General features: G+C 38.3%; 1 protein-coding gene across 7 annotated transcripts in view; it reads right to left on the bottom strand.

The window, feature by feature from the left end:
- Positions 1–25,060, bottom strand: part of MEIS1 (Meis homeobox 1) — a 140,211-nt gene that overhangs the window by 50,439 nt on the left and 64,712 nt on the right. For all 7 annotated transcript variants that reach the window (XM_033239259.1, XM_033239258.1, XM_033239254.1 and 4 more), the window contains exon 8: positions 11,810–11,955. In XM_033239259.1, coding sequence (XP_033095150.1) covers positions 11,810–11,955 — 146 coding nt within the window. The remainder of the gene's footprint in view (positions 1–11,809; positions 11,956–25,060) is intronic.

Below are 25,060 nucleotides of genomic sequence, written 5' to 3'. Positions count from 1 at the left end.
GTGCTATTGAGCATATTCACTTCAACATTCACGTCAGCTCAAAATACATCATCTTCACCTTCCAACTACAGCGTTATGAAGATGTTTCCTTGTGGGAACATTCAAAACTGATTTATGGTGCTACTGCAACAACTAAGCAACTAATCTTCCAGTATAAGTGTAACACGTAAGAACAACCTAACTGAAACATATAAATTCCACATATACTTAAAAATATTATTGTCTGTAATTTAATATAGGAGAATGTTTCTAAGCCTACAACCTTGCATGCAGAAGCAGTTTTTCAAGCATTAATACTTAAATGGGTCATAGACACCACATCTGTCATTCTGTCCTGAAGTCTATGAGGCAAAACCAAGACTATGCTGGCCTATTGATTTTTCTAGCATTTGCTTTAATTTACTTAACCATTGAGAAATCCATCAGTACATAAAGGGCAACTGTCCATTACTGCCTCATTTGCAGACATTCTTTCCCCTCGTTTTTGGTAAATATTTCCCTTAAATTGCTATGTGTTTACAGTGCAAAAATGAATTAGGAAAGTGCTCACACCTGTTTCTGTTCAGTAACTGCTGCACTGAGGTATATGTAACGTGCTTAAAGATAGAATAAATATCTAGACATTATTACATCTGTGTGCAAAGGGTGGTAAATTAGATCCTAATTACATTAACAGGGATTCTGCCTCCCAGCTTAAATTTTACATGAGCACTCTGCAAAAATCCAAAAGCTCTGCTGTGGTTTCTTTATGAGCTGGTGATTACAGCTACTTCCTATGCGGTCACTAAATACTCTGTTTACAAATAAATGAAGAAGCTTTGAGCCGACTTGCCAGAGTAATAATCTATTTTTTTCTCCCCCTCCCTCTTCACAACAAACCCTCGCCACATATGCATGGCAACAGTCAGAAGCCCTGGCTTCATCTAATTACTCCGTCACATAATTTCACAAATTGCCTTATCACTGGGGAGCCAAGTGCAAAACATGCTCACAGTGGGATTTCAGGCAGCAGCTTTCATTTACTACTCATTCCTTGTTCAATTAAACACGAAAACACCAGTTGTGTGAAAGAAGTCAAAAAGAATGCCTGCCAATGAGCCAGACACGTATATCTCCTATTTACCATTTCATCAAATACATCGTTGGCAACAGGCATCTCCAACAGGAAGATTCCCTCGCCTGGCCCACTGTTGTCTCAATGGAGCTGCCACAATAGAACCATAACCAAAAGGCTAAGAGCAAAGGGGCTTCTCTAAAATGTAAACTTCCTCATCTATCAATAGGAAATATGGGCACGTAGTAACAGATTTGATATTCTCAAGCCCCTCCATTCTTTACCCTTTCTGCTCTATGACATGCCTGCCATGATCCTCACATAAGAACCTGTATTTGTATTAGATGAATGATGCTAAGCCCTTTGAAGGTATAAACGCATGCTATATTTCTATTCTGGCTAGAAAGAAGGAACCAAATTCCACTAATCTTTGAAAGTTCTCCAACGGAAAGATCATCAATCAAGTTTGTACAGTATTAGGCGTTTTCCTTTTAAGTATTAATGCCTTGCATGTTTCTGAAACACATCAAGATAAATGCTCACCCATCACATTACGGATGTGGGTGGAAGAAAAATATTGTACGATGGGTGACATTACTAGAGGGAGTGAACCTGAGGTTACACTCCTGGAAGCTGACATTTTTATATCAACAACTAAACACAGCCACTGGTAATTAAAGGTATTGCTTTGCAACTCAGGAGCCAGCGGGGTCAGGTACCGTTTTACATCACAAGCCAGTCCTTTCTGCATGTAGATTTGCCAGCATTATGTGCACAGGGAGAAGGAGACATTAGCAGCAGCTGTCTCTCTGCTTTTACACTGAAAATTCTATTCATACAGACAGGTGGAGTAATTTAAAAGCCAATGTGGTACAATTTCGATGTGACTAATGTCACTGCCTACTAAAATGCCACCATTACCACTGTTTATGGAAACATTACTAAAATTACATTTTATTCAGAAGAATTTTAGGGTTCTGGTTATTACTAGCTTTAAAATGATCAGACCTTGGTGTCATACCCCAGAGCGGCGGCTTAATTCTCCTGGGTTTAGCAGCCTTCTTTGCTGAGAAACGACGGTTGGATTGTAGTTTCAAGAGTAATCGGGCTGCATAAGCAGTTTCCTCTGTCTCCATAAAGCAAATTAAAGACATAGCTCTTTGGCGTCCTGGCCACGTGACAGGCAAGAAAAAAAATCTTCAAGGAGCTAAATTCTGTGTTAGAAGGTTTAGTTAGGATTTGCATGAGGAAAGATTCTTCACCTCCCAAAGCACTATCACAGACATTGTTAGTAATAGACATGGATAGAGAATTATGTATTTCTGTAAGGAAGGAGGAGCAGGTAAACAACTTTTAAAATCTGAAATTCCAGAAACGCAAAAATTACCAAGATTGTCACAAAATATCAACAGCTGTAGCTTTCTTTGCCTTTTTTATGGGCCAATATCTGTAGAAAAAGATTCCAGATAAGGAAGGACCATCCTTGACCCTTAGTTACTAATAACCAGCAGATTGCATCATGAAGTTTTATGTCAAGCCCTGGGGCTCATATTTTTATTTTTTAAAAATACTCATTTGCTAGCTTGTGGAATGAGATTATAATTATATCTTTGAACTCCCACAATGCGATTTGCTTTGCTGTGTGTTTGAGAGGCAGCGTGGTGGAAAGCACATGGAAATTCAAGTCAGGAGATTCTGGTTCAAGCTCAGCCAGTTCCTCGCTTTTGATCTTGAGAAAAATCATTAACTTCTCTAAACTTCATTTTTGCTATCCTGCCTACTTCACAGGATTGTCTTATGAATCCAGTGTATAGGAAAATATTAAACAATAAAGCACCACATACATACGTATTACATTTTTATTTAGCATTATGATAAATATTTTTCCTTCAGCTGTTAAAAGGATGGAAATAATCCAATGTCAAAATAGCCAAGCAATTAATAGCTGAATTTTTAAAAATATAATAAAAGTCACATTATGCAGACAGGAGAATAGTTTATTTTATTTTTTCAATAAATTCATTTTGTGACGTTCTTCCCCCTTGAAGTTGGGAAACTGGCTCTTCTTTAAATAATAGATAAGAATTTTTTCTAAACTTCTATAAACTGCAACAGAAATGACCTTGATCTTTCACAGGATGAGTGTTCATGTTAAAAAAAAAAAAAAAAAAAAAAAAAAGCTATACCTGCTGGTCTCTGGACATCCCAAAAACTTCCCCGGGTACCAAATTCTCAGGATAATCTGTGCTATGTGGCAAATGAGAGCACTGGGGTACTGCAGGGATGCTAGCAACAAAGGTAATTGTAGAAACAGATAAAAACTGACCATAGATGATCAAGAAATGGAATGCAAAAACAGCTACAAGTTTAAATTAATATATATCACCCCGTTTTTTAAGAGATCATGCCAACAGGACATTTAAATTCAAGCAGTTACCAAGACCTATTTCAGAATATTTCTAAAAACATAAAATGAAGTCATTTCTATCTCATTTAAATACCAACTAATTTAGGATGTTGGCCTTCATCACGTCAAGTTATTTAAGGTCTACCTTTTCTTTAGCTAGAGGAATATGTTTCATCTTGGGATCCGTGCTCACTGGGCTATAATTTGCTTAGTGAAGGCATTTTGCAATGGCAAGGAAAAACAAGGACTCTTGAAAATGTTAGAAGGTTGCCTAGCATAACTCTTTCAGCTACACCTTGCTCCTGGAGGCGCTCCATTGGCCCACCAAGAAAAAGATGCCTTATTTGAGTTCTTGAGTGCACTCTCTGGCTCTTGACGCACTGAAGTGACCATCAAGTCCACAGAGGACAAGTTGCCCACACTCCGGACTCTGCACAAGGACGAGCAAGCATACTGAAGTGAAAGCACTCACACATCAGGACCAATCATTTTGATGTGGATCTACACAATCCCTATCATTACTGCCTTGGAGCATCAATCAAATATTTTTTTGCTACCACATGACTTACAATCTATCAAAGGTAAGCTTGGGTCATGGCCCAGAGTGTTTTGTGAGCTGAGCAACAGACCATTGCAACGTGGCCTCCACTACTTGGTTGCCCTCTGACGTGGACCTACATCAGTAGAAGAAGAAAAATTAGAACCTTGAACATGGCTACTTAGGGGATTAAAAGATGTAAAATGGATCAGTTTTCCCTACTAAAATTCATAGATGGCAGAGATAGAGACATACATGAGCAGACAGTGATACTCACACGTTAGCATGAGAAACAGATATAATGTGGATGTTCCCAGTTAGGTCCTAGGATCCTAAATTCCATAACATGTAGATTTACTTCTACAGGCAAAACCACCAACCAATGAAAACAAAACAATCCAAAACACTGGAATATTTTATCAAATAAATCCATCTGATTTTCCTGCTGTCAAACCTTCATATTTTAAGGCAAGGTATCTTCACTAGGAATCTTAAACATGGAGAAAGAAAGAACCAAACTTGTATAAAATTCCTAGGGGTTGGATTGAGTTAGTTAAAAAAATATACACACACTCACATGTATATGTGTGGTACTCCAACTTTAATCTGAAAGATAAATTGAGTTGCATGTTCAGTGAGCAAGGTTGATATTTTATCTTTAAAAAATATATCATCACTAATTAAAATTTAAAAAAAGACATGATATTGATACACACTTCCAAGTATAAATGGCTGGCTAGTGTTCAAACAGTTATGTGCATCAGTAACAACTTAACAAATTGTAAAAAGTCCATGGGCACTTTTGCTTTACACATAATCTTTTATTTAATCAGCCCAATTAAGAATATATCAGAAAACCAAACTATCGTGTATCTGTATATTAACCTTGGAAACAAAAGAAAAATTTTAGAATGATCTGACAAATTGCCAGCCAGACTCTACAAAAGTCTTTTACAGTGAAACAACCATTGGTGAAATGAATAAACCACTTATTTCACTGCACACAAAAATCACACTCATACTCTGAAAGTAACATAGACTCTCAGACAGAGGTCGTGTGCTCAGAAGGGCTATATACCTGGATAAATAGGCAATTTTAAAGTTGGACTTTTGATTTTGCTTTTGATTGTTTTCCCCCATGCCTCCTCATCAACTGACTGTAATTACCCCAGGTCAGAGGTGCATAACTACGAGTGGGGAAGAAAGGCCCAGGCAAGGGGAAGGAGGTACAGAGAAGGCTGGGAGAAAGCTTTGCCAGGTCACTAATGGCCTCTGGGGCAACAACGTGGAGAACAGGCTGATGCTTCTCCTTTGATCTTCTAATTCACAATGATCATTAGTATTAACTCCGATTCTTCTGGGTGAAGAATTCCAGCTGTAGCCTTTTCAGTTTACCTGACCTAAGAAAATTCATCACCCATCCCATTAGGATTTCAATAACCATCTAAGAAAAAGAAAAAGGCAGTTGCCCCAGAATCTGGAAACCACCCGCTTCATTATTAAAACAGAGTTTATATGATGTATCTCACAGAAGAATTAGGGCATTCCAATATTCCCCTCAAGTAATTAAATAATCGACTCCATTTGCCTCCCCAGACCGATGACTCCCACTTGAGTGAAAAATAGTTAGAGTCCTTATCTAGTCAAAGTTGAAATACGCTATCTTCAAAGTAGCAGAGATCTTTTAAAATTCAGATAAAGGATTTTGTCATCCAAGCCTGGGTTAGTTTCAGCAAAGCCTAGCTTTGGTCAGAGGTGAAGGTGAATGGCAGTTACATGTAAGGGAAAAAGTAGAAACTATGAAAATATTCTTCTTTTGTATGTAAGAGAGCTAATTTTTGATAGGGTACATGGACATCTGCAAGGAAAAACAAATCTTCTCACACCTTCATAACTAGTTTTTAAGGCTCTTAATTTAATGATCTGTCTGCAGATAACATATAATGAAGAAGGAATCAAAGTTACCTGCTATCTCCACAAACCACCTCCCTTGGCTCAGGCACATGACAATTAAGGTAGATTAGGATTAGTTTGAAGAAGAAACTGCCTTTCTCAAATACTCTGTATTACCCTGATGAACAGTTAGGGCGAGAATGTGAGAATATAGTTGTCCTGCCCCACCACCTTCTCAGAACTCCCCCTAGATCTTTCAGGATAGGTTATTGAAGGATGCTGGCTGGTAAGGCTTAGAAGGAATATTCACTGTTCAAACCGGCAGGGTACAGAGGTGGGCAATAGAAAGAAAAATAGAAATGGGAGGAGAGCAGAAAATTCCATCTACTACCTGCCCATGTGCCTACCTATTAGTCCTTCTATCTTTTCCTAACTTTGATCAACAGAATGGATTATCCAGATACCAATTAGATGTACTTTTTCATTTTAATAATTCATAGTGTGTAGAGAATAATTCTTCCAAAATGGCAAGGGGAGATATGACACTAAGATGACTCCAACAGATCTTGTTACTAAAAGCGAAACCAATGAAACAACATCTGTCTCTTCTAGAGCATTCAATTCCCAATTCAATTCCATTTACTCCGTCCTTAGAGTGGCGGACCCGCAGGGCACTTTTCATCTAATAGTGTTACTATGGAAACGCTATTCTCAACCTGGAAGATTCTACAACCTCTCGCATTGGCTTTATCCACAATGAGAGGAAAGTCTTATAAATCAGAAATCAAGACATAAATTTGGCCACACACACACACAAATTTTCCAGGCTAGAAGTGCACACATACACAAGAAAGAAAGAAGAAAGAAAAAGAAAGAAAGAAAAAGAAAGAAAGAAAGAAAGAAAGACAGACAGACAGGAAGGCAGGAGGGAAGGAGGGAAGGGAAGGGAAGGGAGGCAGGAAGGAAGGAAGGAAAGAAAGAAAAGAAGGGAAGGAAGGAAGAAGGAAAGAAAGAAAGAAAGAAAGAGAAAGAAAGAAAGAAAAGAAGGAAAGAAAGAAAGAAAAAGAAGAAAGAAAGAAAAAGAAAGAAAAAAGAAAGAAAGAAAGACAGACAGACAGACAGGAAGGCAGGAGGGAAGGAGGGAAGGGAAGGGAAGGGAGGCAGGAAGGAAGGAAGGAAAGAAAGAAAAGAAGGGAAGGAAGGAAGGAAGGAAAGAAAGAAGGAAAGAAAGAAAGAAAGAAAGAAAAAGAAGGAAAGAAAGAAGGAAAGAAGAAAGAAAGAAAGAAAAAGAAAGAAAGAAAGAAAAGAAAGAAAGAAAGAAAGAAAGAAAGAAAAAGAAAGAAAGAAAGAAAACGAAACAAAAACACTTGGTACATAAGTGTGTCTAACTTAGAAGCAAAGTTTGTCTCTATAGTAAGGCTTAACCAGATGGAATCCTCAGGATGGTGAATGGATGGGGAGTAGGAGAGAGTGTGGATGAAAATCAGTTCACCGTCAGGATCACCACCCTGACTGGTCAATGCCGGATATATTGACCCGTGAATGCTTGCTTCACCTGAATCTGTAGGTATGCTTTCTAACTACCTCCCTTCTCCCTAACTTTCAGTATTCCAGGAAGCACAGGAGCTCCATGCAGGAAAATACAGTCACTGCATATTTTAAATGAGAACCACATTAACCGCTTTTCTATTTAGATTATACTTTAGACTGTAATATGATAGGGTAGGAAAACAAAAAAGAAAAGAGACCCTTGATTTTTACCTTAAACGTGGTATGTATTCTTTTTTTTTTTTTTTTTTTTTTGAGACAGAGTCTGGCTGTGTCGCCCAGGCTGGAGTGCAGTGGCGCGATCTCGGCTCACTGCAAGCTCCGCCTCCCGGGTTTACGCCATTCTCCCGCCTTAGCCTCCGAGTAGCTGGGACTACAGACGCCCGCCACCTCGCCCGGCTAATTTTTTGTATTTTTAGTAGAGACGGGTTTTCACCGTGTTAGCCAAGATGGTCTCGATCTCCTGACCTCTTGATCCTCCCGCCTCGGCCTCCCAAAGTGCTGGGATTACAGGCTTGAGCCACCGCGCCCGGCCGGTATGTATTCTTTTTCTTCATTTTTGCTAAACCTTTGGACACATATCTTTGTAACACTATGTAGCAAAGGAACTGATAATATGCAAAACACATCCAGCTTAAGCACTATGATGTCACAGACTATGTTTACAGTTGGAATAATGCCTTCAAGAAGGAAAAAGAAACCTTGATATGACATATGCCCCTGAACTGATTGTGAATACACAGTGACTCATATGCAAATATTAAGCACGTTTTAATTGTTTGCAATAACTTATCTTCAGGCAAATGTAAGTATTTCTATTAATAAATGCCTTTATTTTCTTTCTAATTGTCTCTTATTATTTAAATCCTGTCAGTCATTCTTTTCAATTCCAGGGAATAGTTTCTTTTAAGAGACCCTCTCTACTTATCAACTGGCGAAACGCTCAGCTAAGCCTAAGCTGGGAATTTACCTCACTGAAATTTCCTCTTACCCCATAATCACCAAAGTTTAAAACTCGTTTCTTTTTTCTTTTATTGTTTTCATTATATATAAGTATGTCCAGTTTAGCTTGCTAGAGACTGTGAGCCCAAGAATGAGGCTTTAGTTCTCTCTTTGGAATAGTAAAATGTGCTACTGATTAAATCTACCTGTGGATAACTACAGACTGCCACATTTTTCTTCTCATGTAGCTGGGGTACAAATCCAGAAAGTTGGTTTTTGTTTTGTGGTGTTTTGTTTTTTAATTCAGGGCCTATTCTACTTTTCTAACACAGAAATGCTTTAAAGCCCTTTCAAGGGCAGATTTTTTTCGCTGAATAAACCCAGTGAAAGAATTGATCCATTTATTTTAAAAAGAAATAGCAATTTACTTTTAAAAGGTGTGGGAGGTTTTCGAATATGTCTTTGGACATTTAAAAAAAGATCAGTTTACAATTTACTAATAAATTGGTATTGCTATTGTTTCAATTAGCCAGAATTTCAGTGGCTTTTTTATATCTAGCAAGATTTCAGAAAGGATTTCCTAGATAAGTTGCATTAATCATATAGCAATGATGTGACCATTTAAAATCTGTACAGTCTTCCTAATGAATTGTGCATCCCTGAAGACCTCTCAGAACTTGAAATAAAGTCACTAAAGAATTAGTACTGAGATGTCAGTGGTTACTTACATTTAGACAAACAACAACAAAACTCTGTTTAGATTCTATAGGTTTTAAAAATAGAATTTATTAAAATTAGCTCCTTACTATAAATATTACTAAGCAGTCTATGCATTCCTTCAAGAAGGATTACAAAACAAGAGTAATGGGTGTTCCTTGTAACTGGAGGTCTATTTGCTCTTGCAATTAGAGAAGAGGGAAGGAATCTTTTTCACTGGGGGAAGGAAAGATGAAAAATTTAAATATATCTCCTAACTTTGCTCTTCAGATGATGTTATAAGAACAATTAGCTATTTAATGAGGGTTGTCATTAATCAATATTTCTGTATGAGCAGACGGCATTGGAGTGGGTAATGGGGGTAGAAATATCGAATGGAAACCACAAGGTAACACCTGTAAACATTCACAGAAAGCTGGGGAAACATGGATGAATGGGCTTCCCCTTCCAGGGCAGTGGCACAGGCCAGCAAAGACCTCAAAACTGAAGACTATTATTCAGGCCTCAAGAAAGCAGATAGTTCATGAACAATTTCTATTACAATTGCCCCAGTAACAAACACATAGTCCATATAAGCAATGCAATGCATGTAAAATCATGCAGGCTGTTAGAAAGTTTATTTTGGTTTTTTGTTTGTTTGTTTGTTTGTTTGTTTCAAGAAGATAATGTAGCTCTCTGCAAGGGTCTTCACAAGGGTACAACCTAGAAAAAACAGGAAAACTAGTGGCTGCATAAAATAACTTGCTCATCTCTCTCCTGATTCTGTCTGAACCAATATTTGATTATATTTTATTCAGGGGCACCTCAGCTTCAAGTAAAGCCAAAACTCCTTTGCAGATTGAGATGGGGGCTGAAGAAATCTATTCATTGGTTCTGTTAGTCTAGGAAATAGAAATTGTTTGGTTGTGACTTCAGGGTCAATCCGATTTTGCCCACCACACCAACTCATTCCACAGAGCAAGTTAGCTGGTTAGCTAACTGGAAATAAAATATCAGCATCATTGCATCAACATCATTGTACTACACCTTTGACCAACTGCCACTTCTTATCTAAATGTCATTCATTCATTTTTCAAGATATGCCCTCAAGACCTGAGTCCTCTTTCCCCCAGTTCATTAGTGATTGATAATCCTCAGTGGGGAACTTGTAGGAGTCAGATCTTGAAATACCTACACACATGCAACAGGTGTCAGATAAGTAATGGTGCCTGAATCAGATTTTAGGTAAACCTAATACGATGTTAAAATCAAAACAGCTTGAACAAACTAAATCTTCAACTAATTTCCAGCATAGCCAAGCCCTAAAGTTTACTCAAAAACTGTAGTGTAATCTAGTTACTGTTTGGGATTATGGTGGGAAAAAGAGAAGGGAGGAAACTTTTTTTAATTTAATTTTATTTTATTTTTTTTAGCTATTCCTGCTGCTCTCAGTTTTCATCTTATTCACTGATGCTGGAAAATCTGGATTATTTCATACCCTTGAGTATTATTAGAGGCACAGCCTCTATCCAGAGGAGCAGAACCAACACAACCTTCAGACATCCCCTGAGTTTGTCTCTCTGTACCCGTAAAACTCACTGAGGAACATGGCTTTGAAAGCGGGCCTGGGTATGAAGGTAAACAGGCTCTGCACGTGTTTATGACAATGCAGGATTAACTTTAATATTTAAGGAAAAAATGACTTTAGGAAAAGCAAGCAAGAGAAAAATAGTATCATAAAATATTTTCTCCTGATATTTAAAAAAACCCTCAAGAGTTTTTAACATTTATCCATCTATGTAACTTTGCTACAACCTGTCTAAATTCATTCTTTGTCTCTAATATTGAAATTCCCCTGGTCAACAATTTTGCTGATTTTTAAAATATTATTTTATCCACAAATCTTCACTGTGTCTTCTTCTTTAAATCAGTATGCACTTGCAAAAATATCCACCAAAATATTATTCTTATAAATATTTTGAACATGAAATTCATTCAGAACAATAACCAAACAAAACAAATCCCCCAGTGGCATAAAGCCCCAAATCTCCAGTTTCTCACATCTCCAGGAGAATTCCTGCAGTGAAAACAGTAATACTTGCACAGACAATATAAACTGTTACTCTGCTTGAAAAGTCACAAGGGACTACACAGGAAGAGCTGACTCTATATTGCTGTTTTCCTTTACAGTTCTAAATACAGGGACAACTTTCACTGTGGAGCTCTCACTTACATGAATGTTTTGTAATGGAAGCCAGTGCATTCAAACCATTTAAAAGCAAATTATGTGATCATCTTGCCATTGCAACATGATTTGAATTTTTGTGGACCGTTTGTTATAAAGGTCCACTAAAGCATCAGAAGATATTAAGTCTCTCTTTAGAGTTTGTCTTATTTTCTTCTTAGTAGGAGATGGTTCTGGGCACTTAAGGGTCACATTTAGAAAAGCAACATCATGAATATACATTCTTAAAATCACAAGTGCACATGAACACCTAAACCTTTTAACTTACGAAAGTTAACAAAATTGCAATCGTTAATTTTAAATAAAATTTCTCATTTGGGGTATGTATCTAAGAAATAAGTGCTAACACTTTTGCAAAAACTGTGGGAACACAGTTATTTATTAAATATTTCAAGTCCAGAGGGATCACTTTTTTCTCATTTTTTTCTATAAAAACTGGTTCATTGTCCATATTTAGTTTACATATGTCATTTAGAATCCACTTACTGTTAGATGCTGGAACAGCCACGCCCTCATGATATTTGTGGCTACTTTGGGAAAGATGCCACGCTTTTTGTGACGCTTTTTGTCCTTATCAGGGTCATCATCGTCACCTGTGCTGGGGGAAGCTACACTGTTGTCCAAGCCATCACCTGCAAACATAGTGAATCAAATTTTGACTGATGCTACCTTGACATGTTTTATTCAAATAGAATGCCTTTGGATATAAACAAAACCAAAAGAGCAAATTTAAATGATTAATAGTTTCTTTGGTACTGTTTTTTTGTTGTGTTTTGTTTTCCAAAACAAAGAGAAAGAACAAGGCCTAGGCTCAAGAGTAGTCAGGTCTAAAGAACGTCTTCCAAAGAACATTGCCAAAAGTCAAAGGAAACGGAGGGAAATATCCAATCCCCTTGTGACTTTGTTGCTATGGTAATTATTCCAATATGTATAGCTGAGACAGGTTAAGTGTAACTCCTACTGGGGAGTTAAACATGGTGGCAGTCATTAGCAGTGGCGCTATGGCTGCCTGGGCATTCAAATCCCACAGTCATTGACATTGACTTGTGAGAAGATTCATTTAAGATATCAACTATTTCCACAAGTGATCTATCTTAAGACTAGTTAAACTAGGATGGGGAAATGTAGGTAATCCATCATATAAGCAGTTTGACATAGGAATGCTTCAAATAAAATACAATTTTTCTTGTAATAGAGAGAAAGCATCAAGTTTAATAAGGGAAAAACCCCTGACATAGTTTCTTAATTAAAAAACAATTACTGTGTAAATAAAATAAGGTAATGCTAAATTAACAGTAAATTGGAATTGTATTACACTAATAATTCAGGCAATTTCTAAAATTCGTGCTAGGTTTAAATTTTTCACACTGAAAAATCACCTGCTAACATATTCTTCTATATTGGATCCTATTTTTCTATTGATTTTTATTATAACATTTACAATCTTCCTTCTAGAAAACATTTTGGCTCTGTGACATAATGAAATTAAAAAACATAGTATTTCTCTCTTATAATGCCATGTTTAATAAGAAAAAATAAAAATTTAACCCGTATAACTGTTCAAAAAAAGTTACAAGGTACAAATGGAAAGTAGGTATTTTTTTTTGCCTTGGCTTCAAAGTCAAAAAGGAAAACAACAAAGGACAAGACCCATTACACTAAAAAGTAGCTTAGCTCAGTCAACCGTTCTCTTAGAAACCGACAGGTTGATCTGGGCCCAAAAGGAAGAGCTCTAGCGGCCAGGCTTAGAAATGAGGTAAAAAAATATACCCAAGAGCACATTCACTGGGTTAAATAAGTCACTGGAGAGCCATCTACATGACCCAAAGAACCTGATACTTTGGTAAGACAAGTTTCCTGCACATAGCCTCAGGTTCATTTCCTTGGCTTCACCGATTTCTGTATTTCTCATTTCTGTTACTAGGTCCTACATAAAAAAAATAATTCTCTAGTTCAATTTCAGTTATTTCTGTCTAATCTATAGTAGGTATGTTGCAACTAATCAACTGTTCTTAACAGCTCCCTCAGCAGACCCATCTCTCTCCTGTGAAAAAAAAGAAAAGTGTCCCTCAATATTTTTTTTTCAATTGCCTTAACTGGTACTGAGATGAAGTTTAGAAAGCTTGTTGGGTGAGGAACAGACTAATTCCAACATTTCTACTATTATTACAGAATATGCTATAAATGCAAAACTTCTGCAAAACTTTTCTGATTCTAAATTTTTATTCATTACAAATCCATAATTTTATTATATTTAAAACCCATCTATTTTGTTAAAAGTTTCACAGAATCATAGCTTGTGTTCACTTGGAAAAGATCATGAAAACCCACCACTCCAAAGCCATCACTGTATCAGTGAAGAAAATGCTGTGTTCCCTGACTGGGTCAAGGTCATGTACCCTGGCATGGAACTACTGGGGTCTGTGCTGTGCCAGACCCCCGCATCTGTACATCAGCACTCCTTCCACCCAATCAAACTCTTTATTTGCATAACCAAGTATTTTATGAGAAGTCCCCTTGGATTTGCCTAATAAATTCTTTGAAAGTCCAGTATTTAAACAGGCTTTTTATTCAGAGAAGCAATTCACCATATAAAATAACAATTCATTAAAGAAACATGAGAAAAGAAAACAACTCAACAGCATTTAAATTTTCAATGGGCTAATCCACTTTCAATATGCAAAAGGTAACCAAGGAAAGGACATATACGACTTGATCATTGATTAAAAATGAAGCGCTTATAACCTAACAATACTGTTTTCACCACCTCCCCATGATTATTTTCCACCTTTAAAAAAACAGCCGTTTTATCCACCTCAAAACCCCTTCAGATTAATTTAGCAAGCAATGCCTAGTGCCTGCCTAGAAGAGAATTCATTGATAATTTATGGAAATATCTACTATAATCCAGCAGAGATGACTTTTTTCCAGCTTTGTGCATCAATAGATAATCAAGGCCTTAAAGCAACCTTAGCTTCCCATTACCTCAGGCAAAAGAATTCCTGAAAGCGTGCCTTGAGGGCACCTGAATTATATACTCCATTAGGAGAGGAAGGCTTTCTGCATTCCATGTGTAACACTCACCAGAACCTTTCCTGTTTATTTCTGCTGTATGAAAGCAGAAGCATTAGGAACAGAATTTTTTAAGTGAAGACTTATGTAGATACAATGGAGAAACCTTTCAAGCAGGAGCCAGATCACCCCCTTCAGTCCCTGGCAGTGACCTCTCCTGAATAAAAGGTTTCTATTACATCATTAGCTCAAGCCAAAAACAGCCTTGGCTTAATGCACAGTTTGTTCTTCCTACTGTTTTTAGGCAAATACAGCTACTTTACTCCCATCTGGGAGGGAAATTACACTGCTGGGTTGTAATCTAAGACAAGATTTTCATTGGAAGCAAATGCTTTCAATCCAGTGTAAATACTGGTGCATGTTCAGAAAAGCCTAAAACAATAAACCCTGCTCCTTTCCGACACAAGTCAGGGAAATGGAGAAGATGGGGAAGGAGAAGAGCATAATAAAACAGACTATTCTAAAAGCAAACACTTTCATAGATTTTAATAAATTGTTTAACCTCTTCCACTTTCTAAAATTGAAAATTGATCTGGAAATGTCTCAACCTCAGAGGAAAGTCTAAATGGTCAATTGTACCTTTAGCATTTCCATTCACTTCGCAATTTGATACAGTCACCTCATTGTGGTCTCTCGAGAATTTCTTTCCTTTTTTATTTTTGAGATCACTAAACAAACTTGGAGAACCGCCGGCCGACCACACGGCAGCAGGCAGCAGCTCTGAACCACATTTGTAAAATGTCAGCAGTGACTTCATTCCTGGAGCTGACTTCTCCTGCCGCCAAATGAAGGCAAACTGAAAAGGTGGAAATAATCATAAAAATGATGCTAGTCCATAAACAAGCTTACAGCCTCATTAGGATAGCAGTAGGCTCCAGTGGGTGATTTATGCTCGTTTTGCTGATGCTATGAGGAAATGCCATAGGGCGACTTTAGCCAACCGCTAATGGTTTCTGACAGCTTCTTAGCAACTAGTGCAAGCAACGTTGTGGCGTTTGCTAGTGACAGAAACTGAAAATGTCATATTATCTGCCCATGTGTCATGAAGTCCGTGTGGCAATTAACTAGCAGGCCAGTGACTGAGGGGCCAGAGGCTCCTGAAAATGGCCTTTGGCTATGCAGAGGCAGCCGCCGGGCTGCGCACACACAGGCCGCACATATGCAACATTCTAATGCAGAAATCCACTCCCTGCAACTTCCTGGGCTCTGATGAGACCGGGCCACTCCAATCTCTTTTTTCCCCCTCAGTGAAGTGAAACTCTGGGTTCCTCTCTCTCTAGGCACAGGCTTGGGCATTATCAGAAGACTCTAAAGCAATCTGCTTTGATATGATTATCCGAATGGCTCCTTAATTGGCAGTACCTGGTTCTGTGCCTCTTGGATGCCGGACTCAAAGGTGCTAGCTACAGTACTTTGCTACTCTCTCACAAATTAGTCTAAAAGGATTTAAGATCACTGGAGCAGACTCATTGCCTGTCAGATTTCAAGGAGCAGAAGAACTCTGCACAGCAACAAGACACTATTTAAAAAACACCAGGTTTCTAACGAGCAGGGGGAGAATCTTGGCCACACTTTTCAGTTTCCGAGCTATCAAAACCATGCACTATATGTCAAACTGTCAAACCTTTCAGCGTGGGCCATTTGCCCTTTCAAATAATATTTAAGAATTGTTTTTACAAAATTTTATAGGCCATGGTCTAGTGAAAGAGGCCAACCAACAAAGAAAGGAATTTGTACTACAATTCGTCTACGGACAATTTCTTGTGAGACCTGGGCCTGTCCCTACGGAGCAAGGCAGGTGACCTGTGGCAGCTCCCAGGCTGTCAGAGAGCTCAGATTTCAAACACGCTTAACTCAAACATCCCGAGTCGCCTATTTAAGCATGCCCAGGCATTTAGACTGTGCTATCTCGTGCCTTTCAAGGCAGGATAAAGCGGCATTTATCGTATTCAGGCCATTCAATGGGTCAGACTGACCGTGTCAGGAGGGGCTCCTCTCCGGCAGGTCAAAGCCTTGCTCCCATTTTTTTCTCTCTCTACTAACTCCTTCTGTCCTCTCAGGACTGCTGTTCCCCTAAACCTACTCAGAGTGAGACAACAAAACCCAAAGCAGCTCCTAAGATTTACATCACAACTGATCAGTACTTCCTGTGTCAGTGGGCCATCAGGTAAAAATAAAATGGGTTGTCTGTTAGAGGGTTCTTTATATCACAGAAACAAAACTCCTAATTAAGGAGATGAACTTTCGACTGCCAGGGCAAATGAATGTGTAAGGTTGCGGACCTCCTTGTTTTTCTAGGAGCCATGCTGGAAGCCACAGTGACTTCAAGATCATTTTCATTTACAATTTTGTATTGAGACTCCGTAGTTTTGGGCCATATCCTCTCTTTAAACTTTACTTTTCTCTTCTTCCAGTGTTGAGGAATAGTGTTTAATCCCAAAATGTACCTAGACTCAAAAATCAGGCCATTTATAGTTGTATCTTTTGATATTGAGTAAATTCGGTTGTGCCTTGAAAGTTTTCCAAATGGTCCATTCAAAAGTATGCTTATGAATGTATAGCTCCTGTTGTAAGGTGGCTACATTTTCATGCAAATAGGATATTGTTGCATGATCTGATTGTCAGCAGAAAGAAAGCTCAACATGAAGGTTTCTTTTTTCTCTTGCATGTTTCTCCCATAGAGTATCTACATGAGGGAAAATGGCATCTCACCCCTTAAAAAGTGTGTAGAACATCCCTGCCTTGCTCGTGGCAGCTGACACAAACATCCCATCAATATGGAAAGGCTGGGTTTCCTTTATAGTGGCCTATTTGGGTGTGCCTGATGTCCAGGGTTATTAGGAAAAATGTAACAACTACCCCAAACCTATTTCTCCAGGACATGGTTGAGTCTAGGTAGCCAGAATTCAGGTGGGATAATGTATCTGTGGTATGTTAAGAGGATAAATGGTGAGAATTATAGACATCCCTTCTTCAGGAACTAGCTGGAACACTTCAGGGGTCTTAAGGAGATGTTTTATCTTCATTTAGAATGTATAATAGCTGCCAGAATGATTTTTCTAAAGCACACATCTCATCATATCACCCTGGTACTTAAAATCCTTTGGTGGCTACCCTTTGCCTTCAGAATAAAGGTTATGCTTCTTAGCCTGGCGTGTAAGGCTTTTCACTATCTCTCTCCTGGGTGTTTTTCCAGCCTAGCATTTGCCAAGTCCCCATATGCACTGGCACTCACAGCCCCATCTCCAGTCCTGAGCAGACTTGAAGTTCTCAAGGCACCATGCACTGCTCTCTCTACCTCTTTGAATTTCCTTATGCTAGTCCCTTTCCCTGCAGCAGTCTTCCCTTGCTTCCCCTAATGACATGACAAACTTCCTGGTGACCTTTATGGCTCAGCTCAATAGCCATCTCCTCTAAGAGGTATTTGCTGGACTATAGCTGATTTAGTGACACCCCAATCCCACCCACCAACTGGGTGATTTTTCTTTTCCTGAAATTCCTCCATCCTAACACTCTGCTAAAACTCTTTATTTCCATATATCTTTCCCTGATTTGACTACAGGGTCTGAGAAGGCAGGGACCAAGTCATGCACCTCTCTGCTCTCAAATCCTGGTTTTACTCCAGTGTACAATGTACAAACTTGTTCATCGCTTGTAAAATGAAAAAATGAATGTATCTTTTATACTATAGGAAGAAAACCATAGTTTCCATTTTCATTCCTTACATTTCTTTCTGAGACATACATAAATTAAACTCTTGAAAAATATTCACCAATGAAAATTAATAAACAACTATAAGAAAACATACAAGAAATACATTCCCCAGAGCTGGGATATTTCTTCTAAACCTTTAAGATCATCTTGCACCAAGATGGACTAAGAGTTAAGGTATCAGAATCCTTCATGATGTCTACCATAGCCTTTCAGAAATATATCACTACTTTCTGCAATTATAATTTAAAATCATTTACTTAACTAAAATTTCTTGCTGTTTGTGCATCTTTTCTGAGCAAAGGTTGTTTATTTCTGCATTTTTTCCCAGTGAATTAATTATATCCCCCTCTTTACACATTTCCCAGGTTTACCATAGCTGAGAAACTCAGTTGTTTCTAAGCAGACAATTTGATCCTCAGCTCAAACTTCAGGCCAGCATTTTAAACATCAAACATCTGATGTTAAATATATAGAACTCTAGAACTCTGGCTTTCCTTGATTTTTTCAAGTAATTGTATTAGCTTTTCCCTGAAGACATAATACAGCCCCTTAAGTCTTTTCTTTTTTTCTTTTTTAAGAGAGAATGTCTCACTCTGTTACCCATACTGTAGTGTAGTGGTGCGATCATAGTTCACTGCAGCCTCAACCTCCTGGGCTCAAGGGGTCTTCATGCCTCAGCCTTTAGAGTAGCTAGGACTACAGGTGCATGGCACCACACGCAGTTAATTTTTGGTAGAGACGGGGTCTCACTATGTTTCCCAGGCTAGTCTCAAACTCCTGGCCTCAAGCAATCCTCCTGCCTCAGCCTTCCAAAGTACTTGGATTATCTGTCTTAGACCCTGTGTCTGGCTAACCCCTTAAATCTTATTACACATTTTCAAGAGACACACACTATACTTCATATGTATATGAAGTATACAACTCTGTAGCCAATATACAAATATGTAATGATCCAAGTTTATCTTTAATTAGGATTCTCTTAACTCCTCGGCCTCACTTTTGTATCTCCTCTTATCTGTAGATATTTAAGGCTCCTTGTTCTTCTTAGCTCAAAGTGATTCCCAGTTAATCAAAGGAAAACAACAAAAGACGGCACACTCTCATATATTTTACCACCCACAGCTTTCCTGAAAAATTTGAAGCAGTTCCTTTGGAAACCAAAATAAAGAGTTAGATGTGGGCACCTGCTGTGGCAGAGCTAAGTTCTAGAAGAGGCTTAATGAGTGCCCTGCAGTACAGACATATCAGTGGCAATGACGGAAAAGATGGAGCTAAGAATGGTGGGGCTGTAGATTAAGAATATACAAACTTTAAATAAATGTATTATTGGCACTTATAACAAGAAATGGCTCAATAAGCTTCCTAAAGTTGGCTCCACAGAGATCTGCCATCAAGCTTTTCCTTTCTAGCAGAATTTAGGTTTCTTAAATGGTGACAAGAAATTGTTAATAGTTAGGCCGGGAACGGTTGCTCACGCCTATAATCCCAGCATTTTGGGAGGCTGAGGCGGGCGGATCATCTGATGTCAGGAGTTCAGAAGCAGCCTGGCCAACACAGTGAAAGCCCATCTCCACTAAAAAAAATACAAAAATGGGCCAGGTGCAGTGGCACGCGCCTGTAATCCCAGCTACTCGGGAGGCTGAGGCAGGAGAATTGCTTGAACCCAGGAGGCAGAGGTTGCAGTGAGCTGAGATCGCATCACTGCACTCCAGCCTGGGTGACAGAGTAAGACTCCATCTCAAAAAAAGAAAGAAATTTTTGATAGTTAACCAGTGTGGAATGAACTCACAGCCTTTTTCTGCCCTTTAGTGGACTTCTGACATCACAGAAACCTAACGAAAGACATGGAGAGTCAGAGCCTGAAGAAAATGCTTCTTCCTGTGAATTTACTGCTCCCTCTCCTCTGCTAAAGGGTAAAATGTAGCATTTAAAAATATGCCCCATATATGTAACCATCTTTTGCATAAAGTCATTCTTGTTATATTGTTCATTCATTTAACAAAAGCATATCGATGTCCCCAACACTAGGCCAACACTTAGGGATACAAATGGTGAACAAAATCGAAGGAGTTTCTGTTTTTATCAAGCTTTCCAGTTAGAGGGCACTAAAGTTAAATTAATTACAGTAATAAATGTACAACTGCAAACTGAAGCTCTTAATTGGAAAAAAGTACACATCTCTGAGTGCGTGAATCAAAAAGACTTGACTTAGGCTGGAGTGATCTTGAGCAGAAATCTAAAGGGTGGAGAAAAGTCAACTACATGTAGTGGGCAGCCTAAAAGGGGAGAGGGCAGAGGCGAGCATTCCAGGCCAGAGAAAGAACATGTACCAAGGCCTTGTGTGGCTGGAGGATCTGGAACCTGGGAAAGCAAAATAAGATGAGCCTAGAGAGATAAGAGGAGCAGGTTGTAGGTGTTCATTTCTAGGGTTCTGAGAGTCATGATCTATCCGTGAGTCATGAGTATCTATGGGGTCATGAATGTTCTCTCCATTGCATGCCCTAATATGATGTAAATTTTGTCAAACAATGCCTCACTCCCCAGTCTCTTTCTAGTTCAACCTAACAAATCACCTGATTGCAAATGAAGATTAAAGAATGGGGGACAATGGAAAAGCAATGAGTCCGTTCTGGTAGACCCCAATTTAGGCACAGATTCCATTCTGACATGAATTGGTAAGTTGTCCTCTTGGACATTTCAAATGCATTTTTGCATAGAAGCCAGTTGTGAATGCTGTCAGGTTCCAAAGCCAGCTCAGCAAAGTAAAAGTAATTATTAAGTGAATAAAGCTCTAACTGATATCTGAGCTCTGGGTGCAGGAAGAAAGTATAAGAATAAGGGGGAAGAGGAGTTTCTTCTCATAATCCTGTGCACAGAGCCAGTCTAGAAAAATGTTAAACTATGTGCAATTGCCCTGAGCACCTCCCTTTCTGTATCTTTCTTCCACTGCATAGTATCCCTCCCCTAGAGTTTCCACATGCTCCAGTGCTTTGAAGAGGCTCTTGGCCTCCCACTATGGTTACTTCACCTGGACCCATTCTTCTCCTGCTCTGAATTGACCCTCTTCATCTCCCAACAATCAAAATGCCCATCGTTTCAGGCTTGTTGATACAAGCCAGACTTCAGGTAAAAGCCATCTCAAAGAACTAATTTGGATGGCGATAAAATGACTGATGCCCTCCTCACCTTCCCAAAAATGTTGGCATCTTTAAAAGATCTGTTATTGCAAATGAGAGAATCTTTAAATGGCAGAATTGTAGGTCAAGTAATAAGTAAAGGTTTCTAAAACATGCAGCTCCTGTTGGGATTTGTTTTTTTAATCAACAGATGCCATTCTTATAAAAGAGTTCATGGTCAGCTTCCAAACCGATCATTACATTCTGCCATCCCTTCCCTCCATTCCCCTCTGTTTCCCAACAATCCTTGCCATTTACGCCTGCCTAGATTTGGAAAGCCATGTGTTTCTGACCACTTCAAGTTTTTCCACAGGAATTGCAGTGACAGTAAAATGAGTTCTGTGGATGTAACACAATGAGATACAAGTAAGAGATCTAGGCTGAACATCTGTATGTATATCTAGGTCATTCATAATTTGAGTATTTATAAGTCAGGGATTTCCACCCTGTTGAAATAAATGTGGAATAACTTCTTTACTATAAATAATTCCTTCAATTAAGCTTCTATCACTTCATGAGTCTTCACTTTCAACACAAATAATGTATAAAACATAACTGAGTGAAAAACATGGAAAGAAATCAAATAACTGAGACCCAAAATGAAAATATTTACTAGGTTTTCATAGAATGAAAAAAAAAAAATTGTCAAGATGTGAATGTGCATTGGATGGGATTAAAGGAAGATAGCAGACTTTCTACATTTATAAAAATTAAGAATTGTCCATTGGAGTTTGTCAGTGTTCAGATTTATAGTTTGCTTAAGATTTATTTTATGTAAGTGTTCATATAAGTAAAGTACCATGGACACATACAACATACACCAAGAAATTGGATAAATTTTCCAAGGTTTTTTTTTCTGAATCATTTTACTTTGTTCTTTTGAGATAGGAATACCTTTTCCTAGTAATTCAATATGACGTTTTGACTTGAATTCCCCTCAGGGGAACAACAGCAGACTAGTTGCCTACACACAGAGGACAAACAGCAATGATGAATAGGAAAGAAAAAAAAAAAAACAGATTTTACTCATTTTTCATCTATTCAGCACTTTTTTTTTTTTTACAACTAAACACCCTGAAAAAATCCCTGCAAAAACAGCATAACTTTTTAATGGAGTCTTAGAAACTTCAGGATGTGAGTACACTGCAAAATATTACTGAAATCTATATATTTACATTATTAGTAAAACAAAATGGAAATCCCCCAATCTTTTTCTCAGGAAATAAAGAAAATACACTTTCAAGTGCAAAGGTAAAACAGTACAAAAGTCATAAACTTTTATTTTGAATCAACAGCTCAGAAAGAATTTTAGCAACCAGTACTTTGCCTATTTATTAAAGTTATTTTAGTAATGCTAGTTCATTGCTCATAATATGCTCCCCAAAATACATATAAATGCTCTATTAATGAATGGTCATAAACTTCTACATAACCACAAAAATAGATCATTTTAGGAAAAAAAGTGTCCTATATAGGATCTCACAGACAGGCAGGCACACACATGAACACACACACTCACACAAACACAAATACACACACACAGACATAGACAAAAACACATTTATTTTTGTGATATCTGCAAAAGCTTGCTATATAATTTAGTTTTAAACTTCTATATTACTCTGCATATGTATTTATTATGCATGTATGTATGTGTATATATACAAACACTTTTACATGACAAGATAGCATTTATTTATCTGAGGTCACTTTTTCAACAAACTCAATTAAATAAAATACACTTGAAAAGTAGGATTTGAAAAATAAAAAAGCTGGCCGGGCACAGTGGCTCATGCCTGTAATCTCAGCACTTTGGGAGGCCAAGGTGGGTGGATCACTTGAGGTCAGGAGTTCTAGACCAGCATGGCCAAGATGGTGAAACTCTGCCTCTACTAAAAATACAAAAATTAGCTGAGCGTGGTGATGCGCACCTGTAATCCCAGCTACTCGGGATGCTGAGGCAGGAGAATCGCTTGAACCTGGGAGGCAAAAGTTGCAGTGAGCTGAGATCGAGCCACTGCACTCCAGCCTGGGTGACAGAGTGAGACTCTGTCTCAATAAAAAACAATTTAAAAATGAATAAAAATTAAAAAAGCTTTCTGACATCCAGATTAGAAGCGGTGCTTCTCAACATGGGCTACATTTAAATCATGTAGTAGCTTTTACAAATCCTGATGCCTACAATGCACTCAAGACCAATTAAATCAGTTTGGGAGGTGGGGTAAGATTTCAGCATTAGTGACTGTTAAAGCTCCAAGTTGATTATAAAACACAGCCAAGCTTGAGAACCAATGGATTACAATCATAGATTATATGTGGTAAAGCTTGTATATTTTCTACAGAGAAATGACCATAAGACCCTCAAAGAACAGTTACATTTAATTTAGATGCAGTTCTCAAGTTTGCTCATCTAGCTTCTAGCTTCGTGGTTTGTAGGCTGAGAGCTTTGTAAAAATATAAGATGATAAAGAGGCAAAAGACAAGAACCTAAAAGGCATTGCACACAAAAAAGCCATAGAAATGTTTAACAGGCTGCGTAAACAAGGAAATATATAGCACTGTGCATAAACTCATACGTCCACTGACTTTAAATTATTTTAAGTGTTATAATCAGATATGAGAGAGTTATGTGTAGAGTGGAAACATTTTCATCAAGAATGTCCCTAAAAGTTATAATATTTAAAAAGGTACAATTCTGTTCATCCGGACCACATCTTTCCTGATTGACACCAGATACACTAGGATAACACGTCTGTATTCTGTAGAAGCTTTTTTTTTTAACCTATGTACCCTCACTTCGCTGGTCTGTGTGGCTAGACAGACCAGAGCCTGCACAACAATGAGCATTATGAGTTGGCTACATGGGTTGCAACCAGTCCACCGTCTGGCTCTCCCTGGCTTCTTGGGAATCTTCTCTCAAGGCACTCTCCTGTTCATCCCTCACTGATGCCTTTCTATTCTGCTTTCAGCCTGTAAGAAGGTGTGGGGGAAGGTAAAGGTGTGTGCAGATAGGGCAACCTGAGAGCTAATGATAGAGAATGAGGGATGAGAGAGTCAATCCTAGGATCAGGCAGAAGTTGGAAGGAAAGGAAATGCCAAGGGTAAAGGGGGAAAAAAAGAGATGCTATTCTGTCCAGGTAGATTTCTTTGCAGACAAAGTGAAATGGAAGAAGATTGTGAAAGGTGGATTAGCAAGTGTGTGGGGAGAATGAACATATATTAAATATAGCTAGAAGAAAAATGTGCAAGAAAGAAGTTGGGATAAAAAAATAGACTTGTTATTCTCTTACGGTAAATCTATCTGAAAATCCAATCATTTCTCAAAACAAAGGTTGAGAATTACTGGCATGCATCAATGATTGCATTTGACCTTCTCTCCTTTGATTATCTGAGGCTACAGTTCTTTTGTGAATTTGTAGTGCCACTCAAACCTGCCACTCAGTTAGTTAGGGACACGGACTTGTTTGAGAATAATTGTACTTCACAAAGTTTGGTTACTTTGGTGGGCACAGTAAAGATAAAAGTAACTTTCTAGAGCAGTGCGGCTCAAACTTTCATGTGCATGCGAAACAGCTGGGATCTTGTTAAAATGCAGATTTAGATTCAGTAGGGAGGAGCTTGAGATTCTGCATGTCTAACGAGCTCCCAGGGGCTGCCTAGGCTGCACTGCCAGTCCAAGGACCACACTGTGCATCTTAACAAGGTTCTGGAGAATCTTCCCCTCAGTGCAAATAAAGCTAGAAAGTGTGTTGGGTGCACATGAATGCCTCACTGA

The sequence above is a fragment of the Trachypithecus francoisi genome, unplaced genomic scaffold, assembly GCF_009764315.1.
Source record: "Trachypithecus francoisi isolate TF-2019V2 unplaced genomic scaffold, Tfra_2.0 Lachesis_group17, whole genome shotgun sequence".
NCBI classification, from domain to species: Eukaryota; Metazoa; Chordata; class Mammalia; order Primates; family Cercopithecidae; genus Trachypithecus; species Trachypithecus francoisi.
This window is presented reverse-complemented; position numbering and strand designations above follow the sequence as displayed.